General features: G+C 43.0%; 1 protein-coding gene across 2 annotated transcripts in view; it reads left to right on the top strand.

Annotated features, from left to right (window-relative positions):
- The first annotated feature begins 4,824 nt into the window (after window positions 1–4,824).
- LOC130357776 (interleukin-18 receptor accessory protein-like) overlaps window positions 4,825–27,256 on the top strand; it is a 53,466-nt gene continuing 31,034 nt past the window's right edge. Inside the window, exons 1-4 of one of the 2 annotated variants that reach the window (XM_056560523.1) lie at window positions 4,825–5,015; window positions 18,372–18,612; window positions 20,866–21,034; window positions 24,913–25,093. In XM_056560523.1, coding sequence (XP_056416498.1) covers window positions 4,934–5,015; window positions 18,372–18,612; window positions 20,866–21,034; window positions 24,913–25,093 — 673 coding nt within the window. In that variant the 5' untranslated portion in view covers window positions 4,825–4,933. Of the gene's footprint in view, window positions 5,016–11,020; window positions 11,159–18,371; window positions 18,613–20,865; window positions 21,035–24,912; window positions 25,094–27,256 lie in introns of those variants that run through there. The other variant, XM_056560521.1, reaches the window with a different exon arrangement.

Genomic DNA, 27,256 nt, shown 5'->3' on the forward strand with positions numbered 1-27,256 from the left:
AAGTGTGTTATATGTGTGATTGGAAGATAGCATGTCAATAAATAAAACAAAAAGTAAACATAAGCTTCGTTTAAAAAATATATATAATTTTTATATATATTTTGTTTGAAATCCCCCCCCTCCCCACCAAAACAAACAAACAAACACACTTTTTGCCCTTACAAAGTAATTGTAATATCCCCAACGGGTGTGGACACGTATTAACACGTACCATTATTCCCCTGTTTTTCACCCTTCATTTTGCTACAGGATACGGAAGTTGGACTTAGCCACTGGGAAGACACTATGTCGCTATTGTAAGAGTGGTCCTGGTAAGTGGCCGCTGACCACGCAGGCCAGAACACCCCGGTGCCAAGCATTGGAGATACAGGCAGGTGGAGTGAGCGGACTCTTATAGATGGCTTTAAGCCCAGTAACAAAGTAAGATGGAACAGAGTTTTCTAGTTCTAGCTGAGCTGCCGCTGTAAGAACAGCAGAGCTGAGGAGCACAGATATAGCCAGGTGGAGCACGCTGGAACAGCAGACAGAGGCATGGTCGACAATCTGGGTCATTTACAGGAGAAGCAGGCTGGGAAGGGATCAGGAAACAGGCTAAGGTCAAAAAGAAGAATAAGCAGAACTGGATACAGACACCTTTGCTTGTAGTGCAAACTACACTATTGCTTAGGCACCACTGGAAGGGAGGATTGCAGGAGGTTTCATCAGAGAGCGCACACAGGCCTTTTAAAGGGGTACTCTACCGCCCCAGCATTCGTAACATTTTGTTTGGGCTGCAGAGGTTGTGCTGCGGGGGTCGTGACATCACGGCCCTGCCCCCTCAATGCAAGTCTATGGGAGGGGGCCACCACATCACCTCCCATAGACTTGCATTGAGTGGGTGTGGCTTGAAGTAATGACCCCGCACCCAGCTTTTGGAACAAAATGTTCTGAACGCTGGGGCAGTGGAGTACCCCTGTAAGTCTTAGCCAGTGCTAGTGCACACCCCTTAGAGGGCAGAGGGAAAACTGCAGCAATGGTCGAAGTAACTGGAGAGAGTCCAGAGGAGGAAGGCAAGGGGGGTGCACAGCAGAGACATGGCATAGAAAGATGCAGATAAGAGACAGGACTCATAGTACACAGTGTAATTTTTATGTAAAGCATAAAAATATATTTTCTTTCGCTACATAACAATCTCAAATTATCTTATATTATTTATTCTGCTTGTTGAACTGAGTAAACAGAAAAAAATACCAGAATTGCTGTATATTGTTAATTCACCTCCCAAGAAATGGAAAAGAAAACTATCAAAAAATCATATGTACCCCAGATTAGTACTGATGAAACTGAATGTCTTATCACAGAAAACAAGCCCCACACAAGTCTGTAAAGAAAAAAATAAAATAGGTTACAAGTCAATTATATATGTATTTTTTTTAAGAAAAAAATATAAAGTTGGTATTACTATAATTGTACTGTCCCCCCTCCCAAAAAAAAAAAAAAACTATGAGAAAGTTATCCTGGAAAACAAGCTCTCATATGGCTATGTCAATAGGAAGAGAAAACTTACAGCTCCTGGAAAGCAACGATGAAAAACAAAGAAAATTAGTAAATGATTTTCCACAAAGCAAAGTTAGTAAAGAGAACTACATACCTTTACAGAGGTGGAACTTGTAGCTTCTAGGCTCTAATACAAAATCTATGACTTGTCTTTTCTTATCCCTTGGGGCCCCTTCAGTCACAGGGCTCCAGTGCAGCTACTACCTCTGCAACCCTTATAGTTACGGTATGTCCCTGTACATATATTTAAAAGGAAAAATAAAATTACCTACATCCATTGTACCTTGGAAATATTGTACCATGGAAATATGTATTTTCACATAATGCATCAGTTTAGACCTATCTATCTTTGTGGTTAACCCGTTTATGCAAAATTAGGTACATGTACGTGGTGATTAGGGATGACTTCCCGCATCACCACGTACATGTCCCTGATAACTTTAAACTGTCACAGCGCCTCCGGGCACAGCCGGGCCTCCCTGAAGCCAGACAGGGACCAATCGCAGCGGTCCCCAGACGGCGATAGCTGCTATTGGTCCGTCAGTACAGATGGACCAATAGCAGGGATATTGTGGGGGTCTCCTCCTTCCGCCGCTCCTCCGTCACTTCACACAATGCAGCGATCGGTGGTGAGGGGCCCCATCATAGGAGGCCATTCGCGGCACTCAGTATCTCTGAGTTAACCCTGTAGACGCTGCAGTCACTTTGACCGGAGCATCTATTAGAGTAAAAGCAGGAGGGAGCTCATGGCAACACGAGGATCAGTCACTAACATAAGGTAGAGACTGATCTATCCTATGTCTGTCAGTGTAAAACTGACAGCCATAGGTATAATTCAATGGAGTAAAGATGTGTACTCCATTGAATTATGTGTTTAATAGTAAAAAATTTATAAATGTAAAAAGGTGAAAAAAAGAAAGAATGTAAAAAAAAAAAGAAAACATTTGGAAAATAAATAAAAGAAGCAAATGTGAAAATTAAAAGAAAAAAATATAAAATAATAAAAAAAAAAAAAAAAAAATATATATATATATATATAAATATATATATATATATATATATATATATATATATATATATATATAGAAACCAAAGACAGGCGCAGCACTCCAAAAAATAGTGTGATTTAATATCTCATGTCAGCATTACAACGTTTCAACTCCTCCTGGAGCCATTTTCAAGCCGCGGCTATCCCGAACAGCCCACTGAGTTAACCTACATGGTTTCACTTTCGCTTTTAGCCGCGTGGCTCAGCTCTCGGGGCTAATAGCGGTTAATAGCGCACGGCGCTGCGATCGGCGCTGCGCGCTATTAGCGGCGGGTCCCAGCTTCACTATGACGCCGGGCCCGTCGTGATATGATGCGGGGTTACCGTGTAACCCCGCGTTATATCACAGGAGCAGGACCAAGGACGTACAGGTACGTCCTTGGTCCTTAAGGGGTTAAGGGGTGCAGTTTTTAAAATGGGGTAATTTAAGGGGGTATCTAACATACAGGCCCATTAATTCCATTTCAGAACTGAACTGATCCCTGAAAAATCAGATTTTGAAATTTTCTTGAAAATTTGGAAAATTGCTGTTAAATTTATAAACCCTCTAGAATTCTAAAAAAGTTTAAGAATGTTTATCAAATAATGAGAATTAATTGTAGATGTGAATTAATCATTAGGTGTGGCATGACTATTAATCGTACGAGTAGAAAATGTAAAATCTAGAAAAATGCTAATTTTGCTAAATTTGGATTTTTTTTACAAAAAATGCTAAATATATCAATAAAAATTTACCACAAATGTAGAGTACAATATGTCACGAAAAAACAATCTCAGAATCGCTTTCATAAGTAAAAGCGTTCTAAAATTATTACCAAATAAGTGGACACCTGTCAGATTTAGAAAATTTGCCTTGGTCATTAAAGGGGTACTCCGGTGCTTGGACATCTTATCCCCTATCCAAAGGATAGGGGATAAGATGCTTGATTGCTGCTGGGGACCCCCGTGATCTTGCAAGCGGCACCCCGTTTGTAATCAGTCCCCGAAGCGTGTTCGCTCCGGGTCTGATTACCGGCGACCACAGGGCCGACGGCGTGAGACGTCACGCCTCCGCCCCCGTGTGATGTCACGCTCCGCCCCTCAATGCAAGCCTACGGGAGGGGTCGTGATAGCTGTCACGCCCCCTCCCATAGACTTGCATTGAGGGACGGAGCGTGAGGTCACAAGGGGGCGGAGGTGTGACGTCACACGCCGCCGGCCCCGTGATCGACAGTAATCAGATGCGGAACGAACACGCTCCGGGGACCGATTACAAACGGGGTGCTGCGTGCAAGATCACGGGGGTCCCCAGCGGCGGAACTCCCACGATCAGGCATCTTATCCCCTATCCTTTGGATAGGGGATAAGATGTCTAAGCACCGGTGAACCCCTTTAAAGGGGTTATCCACCATAAGGTGATTTTAGTACATACCTGGCAGACAGTAATGGACATGCCTAGGAAGGATCTGCGCTTGTCTTGGGGCTAAATTGCTATTTTGTGAGATTTCCATAACTCTGTGGCTAGCTTTTTGTGGACTGGTATTTCCTGTTTGACTTTTCTTTTTTTGACTACCAATCCCACACATCAGCCACCCACCCATTGAAACATAAATGAGCTGCATCCATTCAAAAGACCTGTGGTTTTCAATCAGGGTGCCTACAGCTGTTGCATTAGTTGCAGATTGATCCCTCCACACATTGAAGCAGACAGGCTCCCTGTCATCAGCTGACTAGTGAGTCAGATCTCAGCCACATTGCAACCTGGGAAAAATCTGAGACAACAGTAATTTTGTATGCTGGTTCTAAATAAATATTGGAGTGAAAATCACATAAGAATTGTGAGAAAACCATCACACACAGGTACATACACTATATTATGAACTTCACTAACTTTACAGCCCCTGTAGCATAGTCAAATAAGGTCTAAAATAGGCCAATCACTAAGAGGTTAAGTACCAAATGCACAATCATACACAAACATATGCCTAATGAATAATCTGCCGTATGTTCACTGGGTTCTTGTAGAGAAGTATATCCTGTCAATAAGGATATTAGGGGAGATTTATCAAAACCTGTCCAGAGGAAAAGTTGCTGAGTTGCCCATAGCAACCAATCAGATCGCTTCTTTTATTTTTCAGAGGCCTTTTCAAAAATGAAAGAAGCAATCTGATTGGTTGCTATGGGCAACTCAGCAACTTTTCCTCTGGACAATTTTTGATAAATCTCCCCCCATTATCATTAGAATTACCAGAACACACCAGTTAATACATGTTTATTTAATTTTTATCTCTTTTATTTTTTTTTAAACTCTAGGTATAGGGTTCTCTTGTGCTCTTTGTGGTTACCGCTTAAAGGCAAAGTCTGACCATCATGTCTCTTATAGTCACTACACCAACACTAACCACTATAAATGCTGCCATGGAGAACCCAAGAATCCCTTCCATTTACCTTTGTAAGTGTTTAAAGGGGTATTACAGGACTATTATTTGACTGTGCTACAGGGGCTGTAAAGTTAGTGTAGTTCATAATATAGTGTCTGTACCTGTGTGTGATGGTTTTCTCACAATTCTTCTGTGATTTGCACCCCAATATTTTTACCAGCATACAAAATGACTGACAGATTTTTCCCAGGTTGAAATGCAGCCGAGACCTGACTCAATGGTCAGCTGATGACAGGGAGCCTGTCTGCTTCAATGGGTGGAGGGATCGCTTGGTGGGAGAGAGATCAATCTGCAACTAATGCAACAGCTGCAGGCCCCCTGATTGAAAACCACAGGTCTTTTGAATGGATGCAGTTCATTTATGTTTCAGTGGGTGGGGTGGCTGATGTGTGGGAGAGAGGACAATGGAATTATGGGGTTTGTAGTCAAAAAAAGAAAACCAAAACAGGAAATACCAGTTCACTAAAAGCTAGCCACAGTATTATGGTAATCTCACAACAAAGCCATTTAGCCCCAAGACAAGCGCAGATCCTTCCTAAGCATGTCCATTACATACTGGTATGTACTAAAATCACCTTATGGTGGATAACCCCTTTAATATAGTAATGTTTCATTGAGTCCCATTGCCACAGGTTTATAAAATCAAACACCTACCAAAGTAGGCTGTTGTTACATACATCTGTAAAAGCATGGGGTTATCTGAAGAGTTTATTGAATTCCAATGTGTAATAGGATGCTGTGGCATAAGTGGCCCATGGTTAGCAATTATCCTTGTCGTGACTCACAGTTTTTGTTGTGACATGGGGGTGCATGATATACCTGTCAAATCTTGATGCAAGGGCACTGTTAACCTACATGGTCCCAGGTGGAGATAGCTTTTCCTGGGCCAGGCACAGGGCAATAAACACACCAATGCCAGGTTACGGTTAACTGTCTTGTAATGAGACAGGAGCATATGGTACAATACTCGCAGTACAGAGCAGAGTAGAAGGGATGCAGTGTAACCTGGGGAAGCCCTCTGGCCTTACTGGGAGTTATGGTGCTTTTCACCCACTTGAATTGACTTGCCACTAGATATGATAGACTTGAGACTTGGAAATATCCCTCGCTGGCTATGGTTCTGCTAAGGTCCAATTTCACTGACACCGCCAGGGTATGAACTTGCCAAATCCTGTGTGGGGAACAATGGAGGGGTTGATTTAATGAAAGATTTTCCTTAGGATTCCCTTGGAATCACCTCACACTTCTTCCAACTCATTTCCACACTGCAGCTCACATGGAGCTCTGTACACAGTAAACAGCTCTAAACTGAACTCTGAACTAGAGCTCAACTCTGAACTGAACCGAAAAGCTCCTCCCCCCACACTATATACAGGGCAATTTGGAGGTTCCCATTGGGCAATACCTCCTTACAGATATCCAGTACATTTCTTAAAGATACAGTGTAACGTAATATAGATTAACAGACCAAATATTACTGTCAGGATTCGGCAGGCTGGAGGTGGATCCTCTGTGTCAGAGAGGGATTGGCGTGGACCGTGCCAGTGGACCGGTTCTAAGTTGCTACTAGTATTCACCAGAGCCCGCCGCAAAGCGGGATGGTTGTGCAGCGGCGGTAGCAACCAGGTCGTATCCACCGGTAACGGCTCAACCTCTCTGACTGCTGAGATAGGCGCGGTACAAGGGATTAGGCAAGAGCAAGGTCGGACGTAGCAGAAGGTCAGGGCAGGCAGCAAGGATCGTAGTCAGGGGCAACGGCAAGAGGTCTGGAACACTGGCTTGGGACATACAAGGAACGCTTTCACTGGCACAATGGCAACAAGATCCGGCAAGGAAGGGAAGGGGAAGTGAGGTTATATAGGGAAGTGTACAGGTGAACACACTAATTAGAACCAGGCGCCAATCAGTGGCGCACCGGCCCTTTAAATCGCAGAGAGACGGGGCGCGCGCGCGCCGGGACAGAACAGACGGGGAACGAGTCTGGTAAGCGGGCCGGGATGCGAATTGCGAGCGGGCGCGTCCCGCATCGCGGATCGCATCCCGGCTAGGGACATTATCGCAGCGCTCCCGGTCAGCGGGTCTGACCGGGGCGCTGCGAACAGGAAAACGCTGCGAGCGCTCCGGGGAGGAGCAGGGACCCGGAGCGCTCGGCGTAACAATTACAATGAATATCACAGCATCACCTGAGCAGCAGGGCTTAGCGCAGGCACCTGAAGCAATCTTTACCTGACAGGATGCACTCTGGTACTGGGACACCACAATGCCACTAGGCGGGTGGTGCTGCTGCTGGCTGAATGAGTGGTTTGGATGCTTTCTGTCTAACTTTCTTGCAGTGGGCAGAGTGGCGCCTCCATCAAGAGGTGCTCTAGGAGGCTGCCTATTTTGCTTATAGGCAGAGCCGGCCCTTAAGTCACCAATGCTCTTTTCTGGTAGTTTGGGGTGCACTTGGTGGTAATGTGCCCAAAAGGTAGACGCTTGATAATAACTTACAGTTCAGTTTTCTGGTGGTCAGAAAAAATCTTCCAAAATTCAAAATTGTGAGAAAATACAGATACATCAAAATAGACATGCATAGCTGAGGCTGGAGCAGGATTACACATGATAATTTTCCTAGAGACCTAGGTGCTGATCTTTTTTTACCCTAGCGTTTATCACTAACCTCACTGCTTTTTCTTTGAAACAGACTGTAGTAGTTACTGGATCACAGCGGAGCTCAGTTGAGGGAAAACACATCTACTTATCTAACCAGTGCTGTTTCCAACAGAGGGGTACAGATCTTAAGGAGTCATAACCTGGAAGACACACTGCACTAGGCTTGGCCAGAATCCCACTTTAGTCCTAGTAACCCAAAGGCAGGTTAAAGATCTTGAGTATTCATGACATGGCTGACGCGTTTCAGTAGGCCTGGCTGGCAGCAGATCTTGAAGATTCATGACCAAGTAAACATGCTGGTCTTAGTGTAGGGGTAGTAAGGCCCACATTGGGGTTGGCCGTACAGCCTATCTTTAGTGAACAGACACTCTGCTTGTGACTCCTCTCCTTCCTGCTCTCAGATAAGGATTAGGTCTGGATAGTGTCCTGGACAGAACTGTAAGTATGAACTGGCATTGTCCCAAGCTGCCCTGGGCTATTCTCTTCTAACAACCCTGCAGATGATAGGCTGCTCTAGACTTCATCTCCTCAGAAAGGCTGGCCTAAAATGAAGTAAGCTTTTATCTGCTTTCTAGAAGGTCTTTAGCTGTATGTGTGTAGGTCAACCCTAAGGCTAGGTTCACACTGCGGAATCTCGGGGCAGAAAATTTCCGCCCGGAGATTCCGAGTGCGGACAGCTCCGACTGAATCAGTCGGCGCTAGGACCGTGCAGACACTGCAGTCTCCAATAGACTGCAATGTGTTCCGCCAGTATTTCTGCCTGAAGAATGAGCAATGCCATTCAGGCGGAAATTTCCAAGCAAATTTTCCGTTTACAAATTCCGCTTCACAAATTCCAAAGTGTGAATTTGTGAACGGAAAACCATTCCCTACACTATACATTTTAGTAAGCGAAATTTCTGCCTGCAATTTCAAAGCAGAATTGCAGGCGGAAATTCCGTAGTGTGAACCAAACCTAAGGGGGAGATTTATCAGAACCTGTGTAGAGGAAGAGTGGTGCAGTTGCCTATAGCAACCAATCAGATTGCTTCTTTCATTTTTCAGAGGCCCTTGTATGAATGAAAGAAGCAATCTGATTGGTTGCTATAGGCAACTGCACCACTCTTCCTCAGCCTTTAACAGTATAAAATACTGTAGAAAATACAAATCAGTATAATACATGAATATCAAGGCGTCTGGCCTCACAGATGCACTTCTGGATGAATAGGCAAAAATGTCAACAGACGCCCTCACACGCTATCTTGAAGAAAGCCTTCCCAGTAGATATAACTGCAAATCACAAACCAACCCCCTAGTAATGCCCATGGATTTACAATGAGATGTCACAAAAGCTCCTTTAGGTGAAATGTGTATGCGGGCCAACACTTTTATTTATATGGATAACATACAGATAGGAGAACAATGGCACATCAACATATAGATATCACACTGCTTGGATACTTAGTCCACGTGCTTTGTGTGGTGGTCTCCCAAAAAAACAGCACAAAAATAGGGGACCGTTAATACATAACTTTTAATCACTTTTAAACCATTACAAATACTATGTTAAAGGGGTAGTCCAGTGGTGAAAAACTTATCCCCTATCCTATCCGACACCCGCTATCTGGCTCTCCGGCCAGATAGCGGGTGTCGACCCCCGCACGAAGCGGCGGCCGACACGCCCCCTCAATACATCTCAATGGTAGAGCCGGAGATTGACGAAGGCAGCGCTTCGGCTCTGCCATAGAGTTGTATTGAGGGGGCGTGTCGGCCGCCGCTTCGTGCGGAGGTCGACACGCCCCCTTCCCGCGGGCTGTCGGGGCTCTGTACAGGAGATCGCGGGGAGCCCCAGCGGTCGGACCCCCCGCGATCTGCAACTTATCCCCTATCCTTAGGATAGGGGATAAGTTGTTCACCACTGGACTACTCCTTTAATACTCTTACAGCCGCCACCAGACACAAACGCACATGTCTTGTCTTAATGTAGTCTCCACATACACTCTAGTCTGTACTTAATTATTGTCAAATATTCCAGACATTGAATATATGCTGATTTAGACAAATGCCTGTTATCCTGCCATCAGATAATATTCATCAAATCTGTTACATTCAAAGACAGCAAACAAGGTTAGTATCCACAGAACGTTAGTGTGGCACTGTTCACATTCAGTATGTCATCACACCAATATCATGCGTTTTATAGACAGCTACGTGAGTGGTCATAGTTCCAGACTTCTATAACAACAAAACTACTTTCATACACATGAATGGAGGGGGCGGAGTTTTCCGAAACTGGAGATTCAGCTCCCGCATAGAATGCGGGTGCTGCAGGGAGATCACGGGGGTTCTCATCGGTGGGACTCCCGCGATTGGACATCTTATCCCCTATCCTTTGGATAAGGGATAAAATGTTTTTGCCCGGAATACCCCTTTAAATCTACACAAGCTAATAGCTAGTGTACATTTCAGACACAGGTAGCAAACAATGTGCTAAATGTATTAAAAGGTGTGCTCCAGTGTATGTTAAATGCTTTTCTTAAAGGGTACCTCTCATCAAATAAACTTTTGATATATTTTTGATTAATGAATGTTGAATAACTTTCCAATAGCATGTTAATGAAAAATATGCTTCTTTCTATTGTATTTTTCCCGATCAGTCCTGTCAGCAAGCATTTCTGACTCATGCTGGAGTCCTAAACACTCAGAGCTGCCAGCCTGCTTTGTTCACAGCCAAACAGGCTGTGAACAAAGCAGGCTGGCATCTCTGAGTGTTCTCCTTTGTGAACAAAGCAGACTGGCAGCTCGTAGTGTTTAGGACTCCAGCATGAGTCTGAAATGCTTGCTGCCAGGACTGGTAGGGAGACCCCTAGTGGTCATTTCTTCAAAGTGGAAAATTAAATAGAAAGAAGCATATTTTTTAATAACATGCAATTGTAAAGTTATTCAGCATACATTAATCTATAATATATCAAAAGTTTTTTTGATGAGAGGTACCCTTTAATACATTTCCCTCAGTGTGTTTCCTCATATTTATTGTCTTAGTGCAAATCATCCACTGTGTATTGTGAAAACCAGACCATAAGTCAGCGGTCTTCAAACTGTGGCCCTCCAGATGTTTCAAAACTACAACTCCCAGCATGCCCGGACAGCCAACGGCTGTCCGGGCATGCTGGGAATTGTAGTTTTGCAACATCTGGAGGGCCACAGTTTGAAGACCACTGCCATAAGTCATCCCTTTCCTGGAAGACACAGTGGAATGAATCATGTTGTGTCCTGTTGTGATGAAGACTGTGTTCATCTCTTTTGTCACATCCTCCTTCTGGGCGTCTGCTATGAGGACAAGGAAGAGTTTGTAACTTCTGGTGTCTCTTTCCTTCTGTTACACAACAGATAGCTCCAACCTTGTTTCTTGTATAGATAAATATTACTGTAATATAAAACATGACTGGCAAGATCTGGCTACAGCTGATTGGTATTTTCTGCAGTTTAAAGGACTCCTCTTTAGAAGAAACCGGTGTATTAGGTAAGAGGAATGTATACAGTGTGTGTGCAGTGCAATAGATGTTCTTAAAATGACTACTTAGCAATGACATTTTTCATTTACTTTCCAATGTAGTAGAGATCATGAACATTGTTTTATTTTTCATATTTCCTTTACAAAAACGATCAATTTGATATGACACTATTGTATGTGAACATAGACATATCCATATTATAGGTGCACGCACATTCAGGAGTATAACCATAGCATGCAAGTGACAATGCTGGGGTGTGCTTTTAGGGGAAGGGGGCAATTAAGCACCATAGAAATCAGGGGCCGGGTGTGACCTTGAGCTCTGCACCTCCTATAGTTATGCCGTCTTTACTTTATTTATAGTATTCATTTGTATGAACTGTAAAGTTGATTTTTGTAAACTATTTAAATTTTACTTTTAGGGGTTTTATTTATTATTTTTCTACATAGATAAGATATTGTTGTATGTAACAAATATAAACAACTATTTTCCAACAGTACTTACAGCATACTGGGTCTGGGCAGTGGTTATCTTGTTGGTGAAGCAGAGCACAGTGAGGCTGGAACTCCACTGAGGTTTATTTTTTTTGCAAAAACGCCGTAAAAAACGCCAATTTTCCCGCACTTTTTTTTTTTTAGGTAGTACTACTACTCCCAGCATGGAACACAGTGTTCCATGATGGGAGTAATAGTACCTGTACTAATTGACAGACCGCCCGTTGCGGTCCTCCTGTATAATGTATAGATGCGTCCAGCTGCTCTTCTATGGTCCCCTGCACTGACGTATATATATACACATATTCATATTTCCCGCAGAGAGCTGTGATTGGCCAGATGGTTCCAGCCTATCACAGCTCTAGGAATATGTGTATATATACACGTCCGTGAAGGAGACCATAGAAGAGCGGCCGATGCATCCATACATTATACAGGAGGATCACAGCAGGTGTCAGTAGTGATACCCGCTGTAATCTTTCCTTAACAACAAGTACTACTACTCCCAACATGGGGTACACTCTGCTCCATGCTGGGAGCTGTAGTACCTGCATTAATAGACAGATCGCAGCGGGTGTCAGAAATTACACTCGCTTAGATCTGTCTATTAATGCAGGTACTACAGCCCCCAGCATGGAGCAGAGTGTGCTCCATGTTGGGAGTAGGAGTACCTGCAGGTAAGAACAGATCACAGCGGGTATAACTACTGACATCCACTGTGATCGTCCTGTCTATAGCAGAGATGGAGCGGCTCTATACAGCGCTCGCATCCCTGCTCTGCACTATACTCCGGGCTGTCCACTCATTCATTCATATTTTCCTCAGAGCTGTGACTGGCTGCAACCATCCGGCCAATCACAGCTCTGGGCGGAAAATATGAACCGCCAGTGATGTGAATAGAACATCACTCAGAGTACAGAGCAGAGGTGCGAGCTCTGTATAGAGCCACATCTCTGCTATATTATGGACGATCGCACCCGGGGTGATATGTCTATATTACAGGTACTACTACTCCCATCATGGAATAGTGTGTTCCATGCTGGGAGTAGTAGTACTACATAAAAAATGTGGGGGGAAAAGAGAAAAAAAAGTTAAACATACACACACTTTATAAAAAAATGTAAAAAAAATTTTGTTAGAAAAAATTTTACATCCCTACTGCATCCTTTTTTTTTTTTTTTTTTTTTTTGGTACCCAACTATTTTGTATAAAAAAACGACGCCAAAGGGGCCAAAAAAGGCAAATTCCACACAAAGCTAAAAACGCAAGAAAAAATGCCAAAATGCAGGGAAAAACTGAGGCAGTTTTTCTGGCGTTTTTTCTGGTGTTTTTATGCCACAAAAATCGCAGGGCAAAAATCTCAGTGGAGTCCTAGCCTGACAGATGGTTTAAGAAATATGTGTGGTGGCCCAGTACGGGAGGTGTTACCCCATACTCTTGCTGTCCTGTCAGGTAGCCTCCCTACAGTGTCCCCTGGGCCCCCTTGCATCTGTCCCCCCCATATAAATATGTTTCTAATGTATTATACCATGTCATGTGTTCAGAAAGCATTGTCACTTTAAGACTGTTCACCATGTGACTTGTCATGTGATTGTTACCCAGGAGGTACCTGTGACCAGTTGATCCCAGGGGTGACCTATGGGCTCCCTGCTAGTCTCCCCCATATAAGTCCAGGGTGGAGCGAGCTTCTCTCTCTTTTCCTTACAAGTCTTTGCTGAGGTCAGGTCGAGTCCTAGAGAGTGTCCAGAGTCATTGGAGGCCTCAAGTCAAGTCTGCAGCCACAGTAAATTGCAAGTAAGCTACAGTCATAGCTTTGTCAGTCATCAGTCAAATCAGTCCCTGTCAGCAAATGTCAAGTCAGTGTGGTCTGCATTAAATTGTCCAGTCCTATTACAAGTCCCAGCAAGCCTTTAAAGGAGTACTCCGGTGCACACTTTTTTCATGTTATCCCGTCCGGGCTGCAAAATAAAAGAAAACACACTTTATCTTACCTGCCAACGAGTCCCCGGAGCTCCGGTACAGGTGTTCGGTCCCCGGGCTGTATTCTTCTTACTTCCGGTTAGCCCGGCACGTCACACGGAGCTTCAGCCTATCACTGGCCGCAGCGATGTCCCGCCTCGGCCAGTGATAGGCTGAAGCTCCGTGTGACGTGCCGGGCTAACAGGAAGTAAGAAGAATACAGCCCGGGGACCGAACACCTGTACCGGAGCTCCGGGGGCTCGTTGGCAGGTAAGAGAAAGTGTGTTTTCTTTTATTTTTCAGCCCGGACGGGATAACATGAAAAAAGTGTGCACCGAAGTACTCCTTTAAGGTCTCTGAGCCACTGGTCACCTCCGTGCGTCCTGGCTGAACTGTATAGACTTTACCATCTGTCAACCCTCAGTAAAGCTACCGTTATCTGTAACTTGGCGTCGGAGTCATTATTGCCCCCGTGCCTAGCTCAGGATCTAGCAGTATATCTTCGGGTGGTATCGAGGATAAACCATGCTCTGGCATCACTAATACAAGGGGTTAATGCCATCTGCCCGAGGTAACAACATCTGCCCTCATCACACCCCGTTACCACATATGTTTATACTGATATTTTCCCTTGAGGTGGGATGCACTCTATATACAAAACTAATAAAATAGAAGGCCTGTTGACAGGTGCCCTATAGATCTTGTTCTGTATGTGGCTCTGTATGGTATTAGCAAGGAATAGTGGTTAGCACATCACTTATTTTATACAGAAATGCTAAGGATTAGTCAGATTGTTTTGCTGCATATAATTTGCAACACATCTAGAAATACAAATCGGATTTTAAGTCTGATCTATTACATTACGTAAATGTACCCAAAATGAAAGAATTACACTTCTGCTTTCCTGATCAGCTGTGTTGGAAACCAACATTGGTTGTTGAAATGTTTATATTGATGGACTTGAATATAAAGTAGAAGACAACAGAATGGTTGGAATGGATGGAATGCTGTCCGGTGCCAGCAGGACTTGCTCCAGAGGTGACTTGATTCAACAAGCTGATTAAAAGTCATTTGCTTCAATCCTGTCTGACTCCTTTAACAGTAATGTCAATAAGCCTTACATCTAAGTGATAACAATGGAGGTGAGGTTGCAGTTCCTGTTTTCCATCTGTTGTAGGGTCATAAAACCAATCCCTGCGGTGTAGTACACAATAGACAACAAAAAGTTCCATAGGCCTAAGAAGTCATTAAAGTACAAGAACTGATTCCAATACAAGTACGCCACCTACAGGACGGTATTCGCAATATAGTTTACGGAGTGTCAATGAACTGTACTGACTGGCTACAGAGGTGTTCATGGGATGGGCAATGTATGCGTTATGTGCATGTGCATGACTGATATATAAGTTACTCTAGATTACTTGTATTTCTACCCCTTTATTTGTAAGGATTCCCCCTTTGTATTTTTTTATATATTCATAGTGTGTTATAAACCCCTTTATAGGTTCCACTAGTCCTCAATCAATTATTAAGGCACCCAAAACCAAGCAGTTTCTAAAAGCTGTTTATTACCTTTTATGAAAGGATAAGTTTAGAATCATAGAAAACACGTGGAGTTCAGTTATCAGCTAAATATCCTCTTAACATTCAGCAATGTTATTACTACCTCTAAAGACCTTTATTTTTTATTTATTTATTTAAATTAGAAAGGTGAATGTGGGCCCTGAGTAATACTAGGACCCCTCTGTACGTAGTTCATGGCATATTAGTTAGTGGCATATCCACATATGACATGAATGTCTGATAGCTATGGGCACCACGTCTAGGACTCAAGAGCAGCCAACTCATCAGACAGGATGGTCATTGTGGACCCACTTTCTTAAAAAAAGGTGTCCTAGAGCTATAATATGCTATAAAGGTCTGAGATGTCAGTACCCCTCTATTCCTGGGGTTGCCTTAGGCCAGGTTCACACTGCTGGTTTGCCAGTTTCACCTGTTTCCATTTTATAACATTTCATCTTGATGTAAATCAAAGCATAATTGACTGTCATTGTATACAGCATAAAAAAAGTGTATACATTGCAATTCATTTTTTTCTATAATGTAACCAAATAGGACATCGATTCTGATGTATATCATTCAGTAGCATTCATCTTTAGCATCTGTTAATGTATACATTTTATCCTTTTCAAGAGTATAAAGCGTGTACATTAAACATAGTAACATAGTTTATAAGGTTAAGAAATGACCAGAGTCCATCAAGTTCAACCTATTTCCCTATTGTGTCCCTACGGTGTTGATTCAGAGGAAGGCAAAAAACCCTTATGAGGCTGAGGTCAATTGCCCTCATACTAGATGAAAAATTTCCTTCCCGACTCCAATTATGGAGAATAAATCCCTGGATCAACGTTCTGTCCCTACTGATCTAGTATCCATAACCTGTAATGTTATTATTCTCCAGAAATGCATCCAGGCCCCTTTTGAACTCTATTATTGAGTTTGCCATGACCCCTTCCTCTGGCAGAGAGTTCCACAGTCTCACTGCTCTTACAGTAAAGAACCCCCGTCTGTGCTGGTGTAGAAATCTTCTTTCCTCTAGACATAGAGGATGCCCCCTTGTTATAAATAGATCATGGGAGAGATCTCTGTATGGCCCCCTGATATATTTATACATAGTTATAAGGTCACCCCGAAGCCTTCTTTTTTCTAAACTAAATAACCCTAATTCTGATAATCTTTCTGGGTACTGTAGTCCTCCCATTCCCCGTATTACCCTGGTTGCCCATCTTTGAACCCTCTCCAGCTCCACTATATCTTTCTTGTACACTGGTGCCCAGTACTGTACACAGTATTCCATGTGTGGTCTGACTAGTGATTTGTACAGGGGTAGAATTATTTGCTTGTCGTGGGCATTTATGCCCCTATTGATGCACCCCATGATTTTATTTGCATTGGCAGCAGTTGCCCGACACTGGTCACTACAGCTAAATTTACTATTAACTACATCTCCTAACTCCTTTTCCATGTCAATTGTCCCCAATGTTTTTTCATTTAATACATATTCCCAGCCCGGATTTTTCCTCCCCATGTGCATTACCTTACATTTATCAGTGTTGAACCTCATCTGCCACTTCCCAGCCCAAACCTCCAACCTATCCTGATCCATTTGTGACAGTGCACAGCCCTCTATTGTGTTAACCCCTTAACAGAGCTTGGTATCATCTGCAAAGATTCATACACAAGATCATTAATAAATATATTAAATAGGACAGGACCCAAGACGGACCCCTGTGGTACCCCACTAGTAACAGACACCCAATCAAAATATGTACCATTAATAACCACCCTCTGCCTCCTATCACTGAACCAGTTACTTACCCACTTGCATACATTTTCCCCCAGCCCAATCCATCTCATTTTATGCACCAACCTTTTATGTGGCACCGTATCAAATGCTTTGGAAAAATCCAGATATACGACATCCAGCGATTGCCCCTGGTACAGTCTGGAGCTCACCTCCTCATAAAAGCTGATCAGGTTAGTTTGACAGGACCGATCCCTCATAAAGCCATGCTGATATGGAGTCATACATTTATTTTTATCAAGATACTCCAAAATAGCATCTCTTAGAAAACCCTCAAACAATTTACATACAACAGAGGTTAAACTAACAGGTCTATAATTCCTGGGGTCACTTTTTGGCCCCTTTTTAAATATTGGTACCATATTTCTATAGAGTCCTTAAATATTAGAAATAGGGGTCTGTCTATTACATCACTTAAATCCCATACAACTCGAGGGTGAATGCCATTTTTTTAAATACAAATGCACTGTGCACCTAGTTGCTGAATGCTGCCTTACTCGTTTAAGGCATTATATTTATTGCATTTGAGGGATGGCCAATTTAAACAGTAAGACTTGTGTCCATAAAAAATTTAGGCTGTTCATGAATTTCCAAACTTAATTTTCCACCAGCAATACCTCATAATAACTATGCAATCTGTTCACAACTACACCAAAACCTTTAGAAGATCACAAAAACATTGCACCAATAAGACACACTATGTATTCTATAATACAAACCGAAGAACAAGATAGTGGGTACTCAGGGGTAGGGACTGAGGAACTTATTGGACTGGTGATGTGCATCAAAATTATATGTGTAATAAGGCTGTGTGTGTGTAGTTGTACATCTGTGTAGTTGCCTTTATTTGGGCCTCTGTTGCAGATTTTGTTCAATGCATATTAATGGAGCCTGATGGATGACAAATGATTCTGACTGACCCCATTGACTGTAAAGGGGTCTGTTGGGTTTCTGTCTGTTTATTTAGCAGGATTTGACCAGGCAAAACATACTGCTTGCAGTGCATCTTTGGTCTAGTCAAATCCTGCTGAATAAACAGAATCTGTGATGGAGACCCACTCTCCCAATGGAGCCCTGACGCAGATGTGAACCTAGTCTTACTGTCCGCTCATCTTCTGTCTTAAGTGGTGACTTGTAGCTTTTGGGCCCAATGCAAAATTTTCAGCAGGGCCCTAAAATCTACCATGTGCCATTTATAATTTTACTCTTATATGGGGCAGATGTGCCTTGGGGGGGGGGGGGCCCTTAGGCACCAGGGCCCTTGTTGACTGCTACCTCTGCACCCCCTATAGTTACACCCCTGCACTTTGTTACTTTTGTAACCAGGTGTGTAAACTTGCAATCTGCTCTATCTCTCATTACAAGGTTTTTCATTCTCTTATGTGATGATTCTTCATTTTTCAGACTGCTTAGACAAGGAACCAGATTATCGATATCTTGTATATGCTGGAGAATTTGTATACCTTCAGTGTTCACCTTCCAAATTACTAATAAAGGCTGAAAAGAACACAGTTGAATGGTTCATACAAAAACCTGACAGAAGTCTTAAAGAAGTGAAAAGAAGAAATGATTTAATCATTCATGATAATGGAGCTCTTCAGATATCCACACTGGAAAGAAATCACTCTGGCACATATCTGTGCAGGTAAGCAAGTTCAGTATCATGACAGCAAACAGTGTCACTCTTGTCCTCAGGTTGTGTGTGGTATTGCAGCTCAGTTACACTAAGAGCAAAGTCGTAGCACCACAACCAACCTGAGGATAGGTATAGCGCTGTTTTTCGAAGAGAGCAGCTATTTTTTTGTAACCCTAGAATACCCATTTAAACCATCTGTATAATACTGAGCACATAATACTGTACATACATAATACATACATAATACTGAGCACAACTCAGTACTACTATACCCATATTGCTTTCACCAGATAAAAAAAACTCCTCCAAATGACAGCAAGGTAAAATCAAGTGCTGAGACCAAGATAGAATTCAGGGTGTTTAATTACCCACAATGCAATGCGTTTCACAGAAGTTCCACTTCTTCAGGCAGATGCCTGAAGAAGCGGAACTTCCGCGAAACACGTTGCATTGTTTTTTTTATCTGGTGCTATTTATACAAGCTTGGAGCGGCTGCAGAGACCCCTGGTTTATCATTACCTTTCTTGACGATTATCCATTGTTGTACTTGAATAGAGTACAACCACTTCTGGTAAGCACAATTCACACTGTGCGGTTGTGTCTCTTACCTAATGATATTACACTACGGAGCTCATCGTTTTGTCTTTTTGTCCATATTGCTTTCAGTCATTGCCAGAATTTGTATGATCAAGCAAGAATATCCATTGAAAGGAAATCCTGTTTACTTAAACAACTCTCTGACAAATGGGGTCAGAAGGCTATTTCTTTCTAAGGGAAAGAGTAAGGCAAGACTTCAGTGGGTAAAAGAGCACAAAACTTTGCATGGTCAGGTGATTCCCGAAATCTGTTGCATAATGATGATGGGAGAGTCAGCATATGGCTGCAACATGAATCCATGAACCCTTCCTGTTAGGTGCCAACAGTTCAGTCTGGTTAAGGTGACACAATGGTGTGGGAAAGATTGTATAGGTACACCCTGGGTCCTCCGATAGGTGGGGATGGACATATGGACAGTAGGACCTATCTAAGAACTGTGACCAACCAAATTTATCTCTTCATGGCAGCTGTTTATCTTATGGCAGAAGGACACATTCAGCTGGACCATGCAAAAAGGATGGAATAGTCATAGACTGGGTCCATGACCATGATATTCAGATTTGCTTCCTTCACAGCTTCCAGATATTATTTTTATAGAGCATCTCTAGAAAGAGGTAAAATTGGCTGTTCAGAAGATGTAAATGCCTTCATCTAATGTGCAATAACTGTGAGAAGCTATCCTGTCCACATGGGACATTATTCGGTAGAACTATTTCCACACGCTGTTCAGCTGTCATGGGTCATGTAACATATCAGGGCCTCTCTAATTCTGGTCTCTCTCATGGATGTTTGCAATGTGTTTTTTTTATATATTATAAATCCTTTAGGTGCTCCTAGGCTTTATGTCAGAATTTGCCAAAACATCACCCCATTACCCAATGCTCTTAAACCTCTTTCCTCCTTTTATCTGCCTTCTGCTATAGTTGGACCAGGATACAGAGAGTAATTGAAAGAGGCAGGCAGCTGTCAGTATTACCAGTATTATGTACAGAGTCAGAGGCGTAGCTTGTAGCTCCTGGGCCCCAATGCAAAATCTGCAACAGGGCCCCTTGTGCCAATTATAATACTGGTCTCTTATGGGGAAGATGTGCTTTGGGGCCCCCTTAGACACCAGGGTCCCGGTGTGTCTGCTACCTCTGCTACCTCAATAGCTACGCCCCTGTACAGAGTGATGGCAGGGGCAGGCGACATGAAGAACAGGAAGTCTATGGGTTACTGCTTCGGTCAGGTTTTCCTGTTACCATTTCCCTTTAACTAGAAATTCGAGATCTTGCCAGATAAACTCATGTTACTGGTCACATATTTGCCAAGCAACAAGATATACATTCTATTTTTTATGTTCTATAAACATATACAATTTTTTTGAGTGATTGACAAATAACTCTAGTATCAAGAACTATATCTGAGCTTTTGGCTTGGCTTAAAATACCAAAACTAAACAAGATGACCTAAAGACAAGAGTGGAAGGTTAAGTGTGGGTAAAGAATAAAAGAAGAGAGGGGTGGTTCAACGTAAGGGTTTTGGATTAGTTATGGCATGCTATGAGTTAATAAGGTTTGCATTTACTACTTATAAAAGATCAATCTACAGAGGCCTACAGTTTTTTTTTTGTAGATTATGTTATATTTAATATGTCAGTTACCATTCTTTTTTCTGTTCATACAGAATGAAAAATCTCTGCAGGAAAATGATAGTACGTGTTGAAGGAAAGGAAAATTGTTCAACATATGGTCCTAAAAGTTTTTTTTTTAGAATTACCGAAGCACCTACGACTTTGTCATGTCCTTCACTAAGTTGTCAAGGGGATATTAAGAGAAACGTCACATGGTATAGGGTAAGTTAGTTGTATTCTTTGGCACAAATATAGGCATACACTGATGGTTACAATTTAAAAAAAAAAAATTTAAAATTTTTTTATAGTATTGTTTACTATGTGAGACAATGGGCCTCAGTTTCTAAGGCTTTTCCCGAGTAGATTTTGTAGGGTTTTCTGTGTCCTTTCAAACAAGAATGCCTGACAGTATACCGGCATGGGCAATCTCTCACATTTTAGAAGAGATTTCATTTTAATATTCTTTATTTTCTTTAGATATTCTCAGATATAGATGTATTGTAAAAATAGAGTCTACACGAATATGGTAAGCTGCAGTCTTAGTCATTATCCAACTCTCCCATCCGTGAATGCAATAGCTTTTCAGGGACGGGCCTCCTTACTCCTCCTCCGAAATGCCAATGTAGAGATGAAATGAAGTTGGGAGGAGTCACCATACACTGGGCAGAGCTCCTATATAATACTAGTATCCACCATTAGATATTATCTGTATAGGAGGAATATTGGTTTTATCTTTGCAGTAGATTCAGTATATTTTTATGGTTATTATATTATATGGTATTATGCAGATATTCTTATATTATGCAGAGTTATACTGTAAATACAAGTTATTAGAGGACAGGGCTAATGTATCTATAGGTATATGTTTCATGATAAATTAATATCCAAGGGCAAAGTACAGATAAGGGGGGTTATCTATGCCTGTAGTGTTTTAAAAGATTTTATATAGATATGCCCATTTTTCACATTTAGAGAAGGCTGCTCTGTCTGGTTCAGAGTTAAAGGGGTACTCCACCCCTAGATATCTTATCCCCTATCCAAAGGATAGGGGATAAGATGTCAGATCGCCGGGGTCCAGCTGCTGGCGACCCCCGGGATCTACCATGCAGCACCCACCTTTAGCGGCTTCCGGAACCGCCGTCGAGTCCATCTCGACCCCGAGAACGGAGCATACTGACGTCACGGCTCCGCCCCGTGTGACGTCACACTCCCCCACCTCAATGCAAGAAATGGGGTTACAAGTTTTGGGGGCTTTTTTCCTATTTTAGTTTAAAAAAAAATTTTTTTTTTCATTTTCCCATCCAACTTTAATGAAAATTCGTCAAACACCTGTGGGGTGTTAAGGCTTACTATACCCCTTGTTACGTTGTGTGAGGGGTGTAGTTTCCAAAATGGGGTCATACATGGGTATTTCTTTTTTTTTCCGTTTATGTCAGAACCGCTGTAAAATCAGCCACCCCTGTGCAAATCACAGGCCTAATAGGCCTCAAATGTACATAGTGCGCTCTCACTCCTGAGCCTTGTTGTGCGTCCACAGAGCATTTTACGCCCACATATGGGGTATTTCCGTACTCAGGAGAAATTGCGTTACAAATTTTGGGGGTCTTTTTTCCCTTTTACCTCTTGCGAAAATAAAAAGTATGGGGCAAGACCAGAATGTTAGTGTAATTTAAAAAAAAAATTTTTACACTAACAGGCTGGTGTAGACCCCAACTTTTCCTTTTCATAAGGGGTAAAAGGAGAAAAGCCCCCCAAAATGTGAAACGCAATTACTCCCGAGTACGGAAATACCCCATATGTGGCCCTAAACTGTTTCCTTGAAATACGACAGGGCTCTGAAGTGAGAATGCGCATTTGAGGACTAAATTAGGGATTGCATAGGGGTGGACATACGGGTATTCTACGCTAGTGATTCCCAAACAGGGTGCCTCCAGCTGTTGCTAAACTCCCAACATGCCTGGACAGTCAGTGGCTGTCTGGAAATGCTGTGAGTTGTTGTTTTGCAACAGCTGGAGGCTCCATTTTGGAAACTCTGAAGTACGATGCGTTTTTCATTTTTATTGGGGGGGGGGGGGGGACAGTGTAAGGGGGTGTATATGTAGTGTTTTACCCTTTATTATGTGTTAGTGTAGTGTAGTGTTTTTAGGGTATATTCACACAGGCGGGAGTTTACGGTGAGTTTCCCGCTAGGAGTTTGCGTTTGCCGCAGCTCAAACTTGAAGCAGGAAACTCACTGAAAACCCCCGCCTGTGTGAATGTACCCTGTACATTCACATGTAGGGGACAAACTTCCAGCTGTTTCAAAACTACAACTCCCAGCATGCACTGACAGACCGTGCATGCTGGCTGGGAGTTGTACTTTTGCAACAGCTGGAGGCACACTGGTTGGAAAACCTTCAGTTAGGTTCTGTTACCTAACTCAGTATTTTCCAACCAGTGTGTCTCCAGCTATTGCAAAACTACAACTCCCAGCATGTACTGGTCGCCGAAGGGCATGCTGGAAGATGTAGTTATGCAACAGCTGGAGGTACGCAACTACAACTCCCAGCATGCCGAGACAGCTGTTTTCTTTTTGGGCATGCTGAGATTTGCAGTTTTGCAAGATCTGAAGGGCCACAGTTTAGAGACCCCTGCACAGTGATCTCCAAACTGTGGCCCTCCAGATGTTGCAAAACTACAAATCCCAGCATGCCCAGACAGCAAACTGCTATGTGGGCATGCTGGGAGTTGTAGCTTTGCAAGATCTAGAGGGCCACAGTTTAGAGACCACTGCACAGTGATCTCCAAACTGTAGCCCTCCAGCTGGTGCAAAACTGCAAATCCCAGCCTGCCCAAACAGCAAACAGCTGTCTGGGCATGCTGGGAGTTGTAGTTTTGCAACATCTGGAGGGCTACAGTTTAGAGACCACTGTATAGTGGTCTCCAAACTGTAGTCCTCCAGATGTTGCTAGGCAACAACTCACCAGCTTCCGTAGGATCGCCGCAGCAGGGAGCCACATCTCTGTCCTCTGACGCCCGCCGCCAATGGTAAGTGGACCTCTGGCGCTGGTCACCACTGGTTCCCCTGCTCTGCCCGGACTACAGTGGGCGGGTAGAGCGGGGAAACAAACTTTAACCCCCTGCCCCCGATCTGCTATTGGTCGGTCGCTTCTGACAGACCCATAGCAGGGATAGGAGGGGTGGCACCCCTGCCACCTCTCTCCTATCCCTTCAGGGGGATTGTGGGTTTCTTGGACAACCCCGATCCCCCTTATTTTCTGATTGCCGACATGGGGGGGGGGGTCTCAGGACCCCCCTGGGCATTGTCACGCGATGCCTGCTGAATGATTTCAGCAGGCATCCTGGTCCGGTCCCTGCCCGACACATGGCAGGGACTGAAATTCCCACAGGCGTACAGGTACGCGCCATGGTCCTTAAGTACCAGGGCGTCAGGGCGTACCTGTATGCCCGTGGTCCCTAAGTAGTTAAAGGGAAAATGACAGCTGGTTTACCCACACAAAACCCAATAAACAGGGTAATAGTGTGGGTTAACCAGATTAAAATGATGTATAATTTACCTGGATGCCGCCAATTTGGAGATACAGGGTGTATTAGCCTCTGTTGCTAATATGTAAATGTTGTCCTTTGCACAAGGAGGCAGGACCCAGCATACCCTGAATCCCTGCCTCCACCCCCTCTGTTCCAATATGCCCACCCACCTTGTGAATATTAATGGACCCCTTTGCACATGTAGGCACGAGGTGGCCGGACATATAGAAGCAGAGAGGATGGAGGCAGGGATGCCGGGTCCCGCCTCCATTGCGCAAAGGACAAAGTTTACATACTAGCAATGGAGGCTAATATACTCTTTATCTCCGGAACCGCGATCATCATTATTTTTATCCATGTGAGTGAACCTGGCTGTCAGTTTCCTTTAAAGCCAATAGTATTATGACTAAGCATTTTAATTTAAAAAAAACATATTGTCTGCAAATAATGGAGATTCCAAAATGAACTTACATAAAAATATAATATGTAAATAGCCTAAGAAATGTTGTTCCTGTATTATCACCTGTTTACAAATTAGAATGACCGATCAAGGTTTTTACACTTTATTTCAGAATGAGACTTTTGCGAATGTGACATCTAAAAACCGCTTCTCTGTAAAGATAAATAATAATGATATCCAGTTCTCTGAACTCTTCACAGAAGATGTTGGAATTTATACCTGTGACTATGTTTTCCATGATAGTAGTGAAGAGGAATGGATAATGAGAGCAACTATCCAGGTTTCAGTTGATAGTAAGTGTTCCCTTCTACATCTGTAAGATTTTATTACTGGCGGCCATGTCCAATAAAAATGAGCGGCAATACCATACATACTACTCCCGGTACAGAGTACGATGTCAGGGCAAGCCTTATTTTGAATGGTGCCCTATGCTGTTATTTTTAGTTGTCACTCCATGTGTTTGTAAGGGGTGCAGTAGCTTCAGCCTTAAAAGACCTGGTGTATTTTTGGCTTAACTCTTTACTGAACTTATTGTGATTGAACAAGAATGGTAATAGCCTAATATGGCTGCATCAAAATTAGGGATCTCTATGTTTAAACAAGGTAGTGTACAGGAAGGAACTCAACAGTTTCTTATCTTGTACAGTGCCGATTGGCTCATTTACAGTTTAGCAGTGGTTAATCTGGGTGCCCTTGCTATCCAAGTAGAATGGACAGTTCTATAGACTCTACTGAGAATTAACTTTTTATATGGCTCAAACTGGGTAAATTTAGGCCTTGGTCTTCAGGTCTACTGTGCTCTGGCTGAAGGTGCTTAACCTCTCGGTGTTAAAGGGGTACTCCGCTGCACACATCTTATCCCCTATCCAAGGGATAGAGGATAAGATGTTAGATTGCGTGGGTCACGCCGTTGGGGACCACCACGATCTCTGGGTCGGCAGCTGCGGCGTCCGGAACACAGAAGCTTGCAGTTCGGGATGTCACGCCACGCCCCTTGCATTAATGTCTATTGGAGGGGGTGTGACGATTAGTACAGAGCCGTCACGCCTCCTCCCATAGACTTGAATAGAGGTGGCATGGCGGTCTGCATCGCCAGTCATCGGGCACAGAGCGGAGTTCGCTCCATGACCCAAATGACAGGGGTGCCACCCCAGAGAACGCGGGGGTCCCCAGCGGCAGGTCCCCCGTGATCTAACATCTTTGGATAGGGGATAAGATGTGTGTGGCTGAGTACCCCTTTAAGGCTTACTGTGGAGATGATCAAAAACTATATAATTCTTAGATACTATAAGCTTAGATTTGTGAGAATTACAGAAGTGTCTACTGTATAACACATTGAAAATGAGGTGCGTATCATAAAACCAATTCTTTTAAGGCAAATTACAGCAGATATTTGGTGCAGGCAGTTTGATTATCTCCATCAATGTGCTCAGCCTGCTGGTCTTCAGTGCTCAAGAAGTTGGCATGCAGGCGCACTTCACCCAGGTTTCTGGTGTTCAGGCTGACAATGTACTATGGGACAGAGTTCATTGTTGAATATGTGTGTGCTCCAGAGCTGCCCTCTCTAGGTGTCAAACAGGAATTGAACTTATCCACTCCTTTAATCTTAAAGGGATGGACATCCTACTATGCTGAACACTGTATTACTGGTGACTGTGGCTCGTCTGCCGGGTACTGGTTCTCAGGTAAGCACTGTATCTGAGCTACATGCTGAATGCTTATAAAGCATATAATGGCATACAGTATGGTGCCTGAATAACAGTCCTATCGGTCGTCCCCATTATACATTTGCCCAAAATAACAGTCCTATGCAGTGCTATTTCCAACAAATGCTATAAAATAATTTACCATACTGTACCTAAGAAAAAGTGCTTCAAAATCCCTAAGCAATAAGCAAAATCTGTCTCTAAAATATGGACATAATAACAACATGCCTGCTAAGTGTGGACATACCCTAAAAAGATATCAACAATAAAAAAAACTTCACATTGGTCTTGCAATGTCCATAACAACCTGAAGTATATAGCTACCACATTAGTTAACTGTTATTTTAAATGCTGCAATGTTAGAATACAATCTTAGTATTGACTCCAAAATAACTGAACCATAAGTGATCAAAAAGTTGCATGTACACCGAAATGGTAAAAACAAAACTACAGCTTGTCCAACAAAATATAAAAAAGGAACATACATATTATAGGTCTTTAAATTCAGTGACACCTTAAAATGAAATTAAGTCAACATGTAACAAATTGTATAATAATACAATTTTTAATTGTATAATAATATTTTTTTTTTGGGGGGGGGGGGGAACGGAAAAACCTTTATATTGTTGTGGCCCAGTACAGGAGTTGCACCCCTGTACCCTTGCTGCCCTGTCAGGCAGACTCCATTTGGTGACCCCTGGGCACCTGTGTCTTGTATACAAATCCTAAGTGCCTATGTATTGTATATAA

The sequence above is a fragment of the Hyla sarda genome, chromosome 2, assembly GCF_029499605.1.
Source record: "Hyla sarda isolate aHylSar1 chromosome 2, aHylSar1.hap1, whole genome shotgun sequence".
Lineage (NCBI taxonomy): Eukaryota > Metazoa > Chordata > Amphibia > Anura > Hylidae > Hyla > Hyla sarda.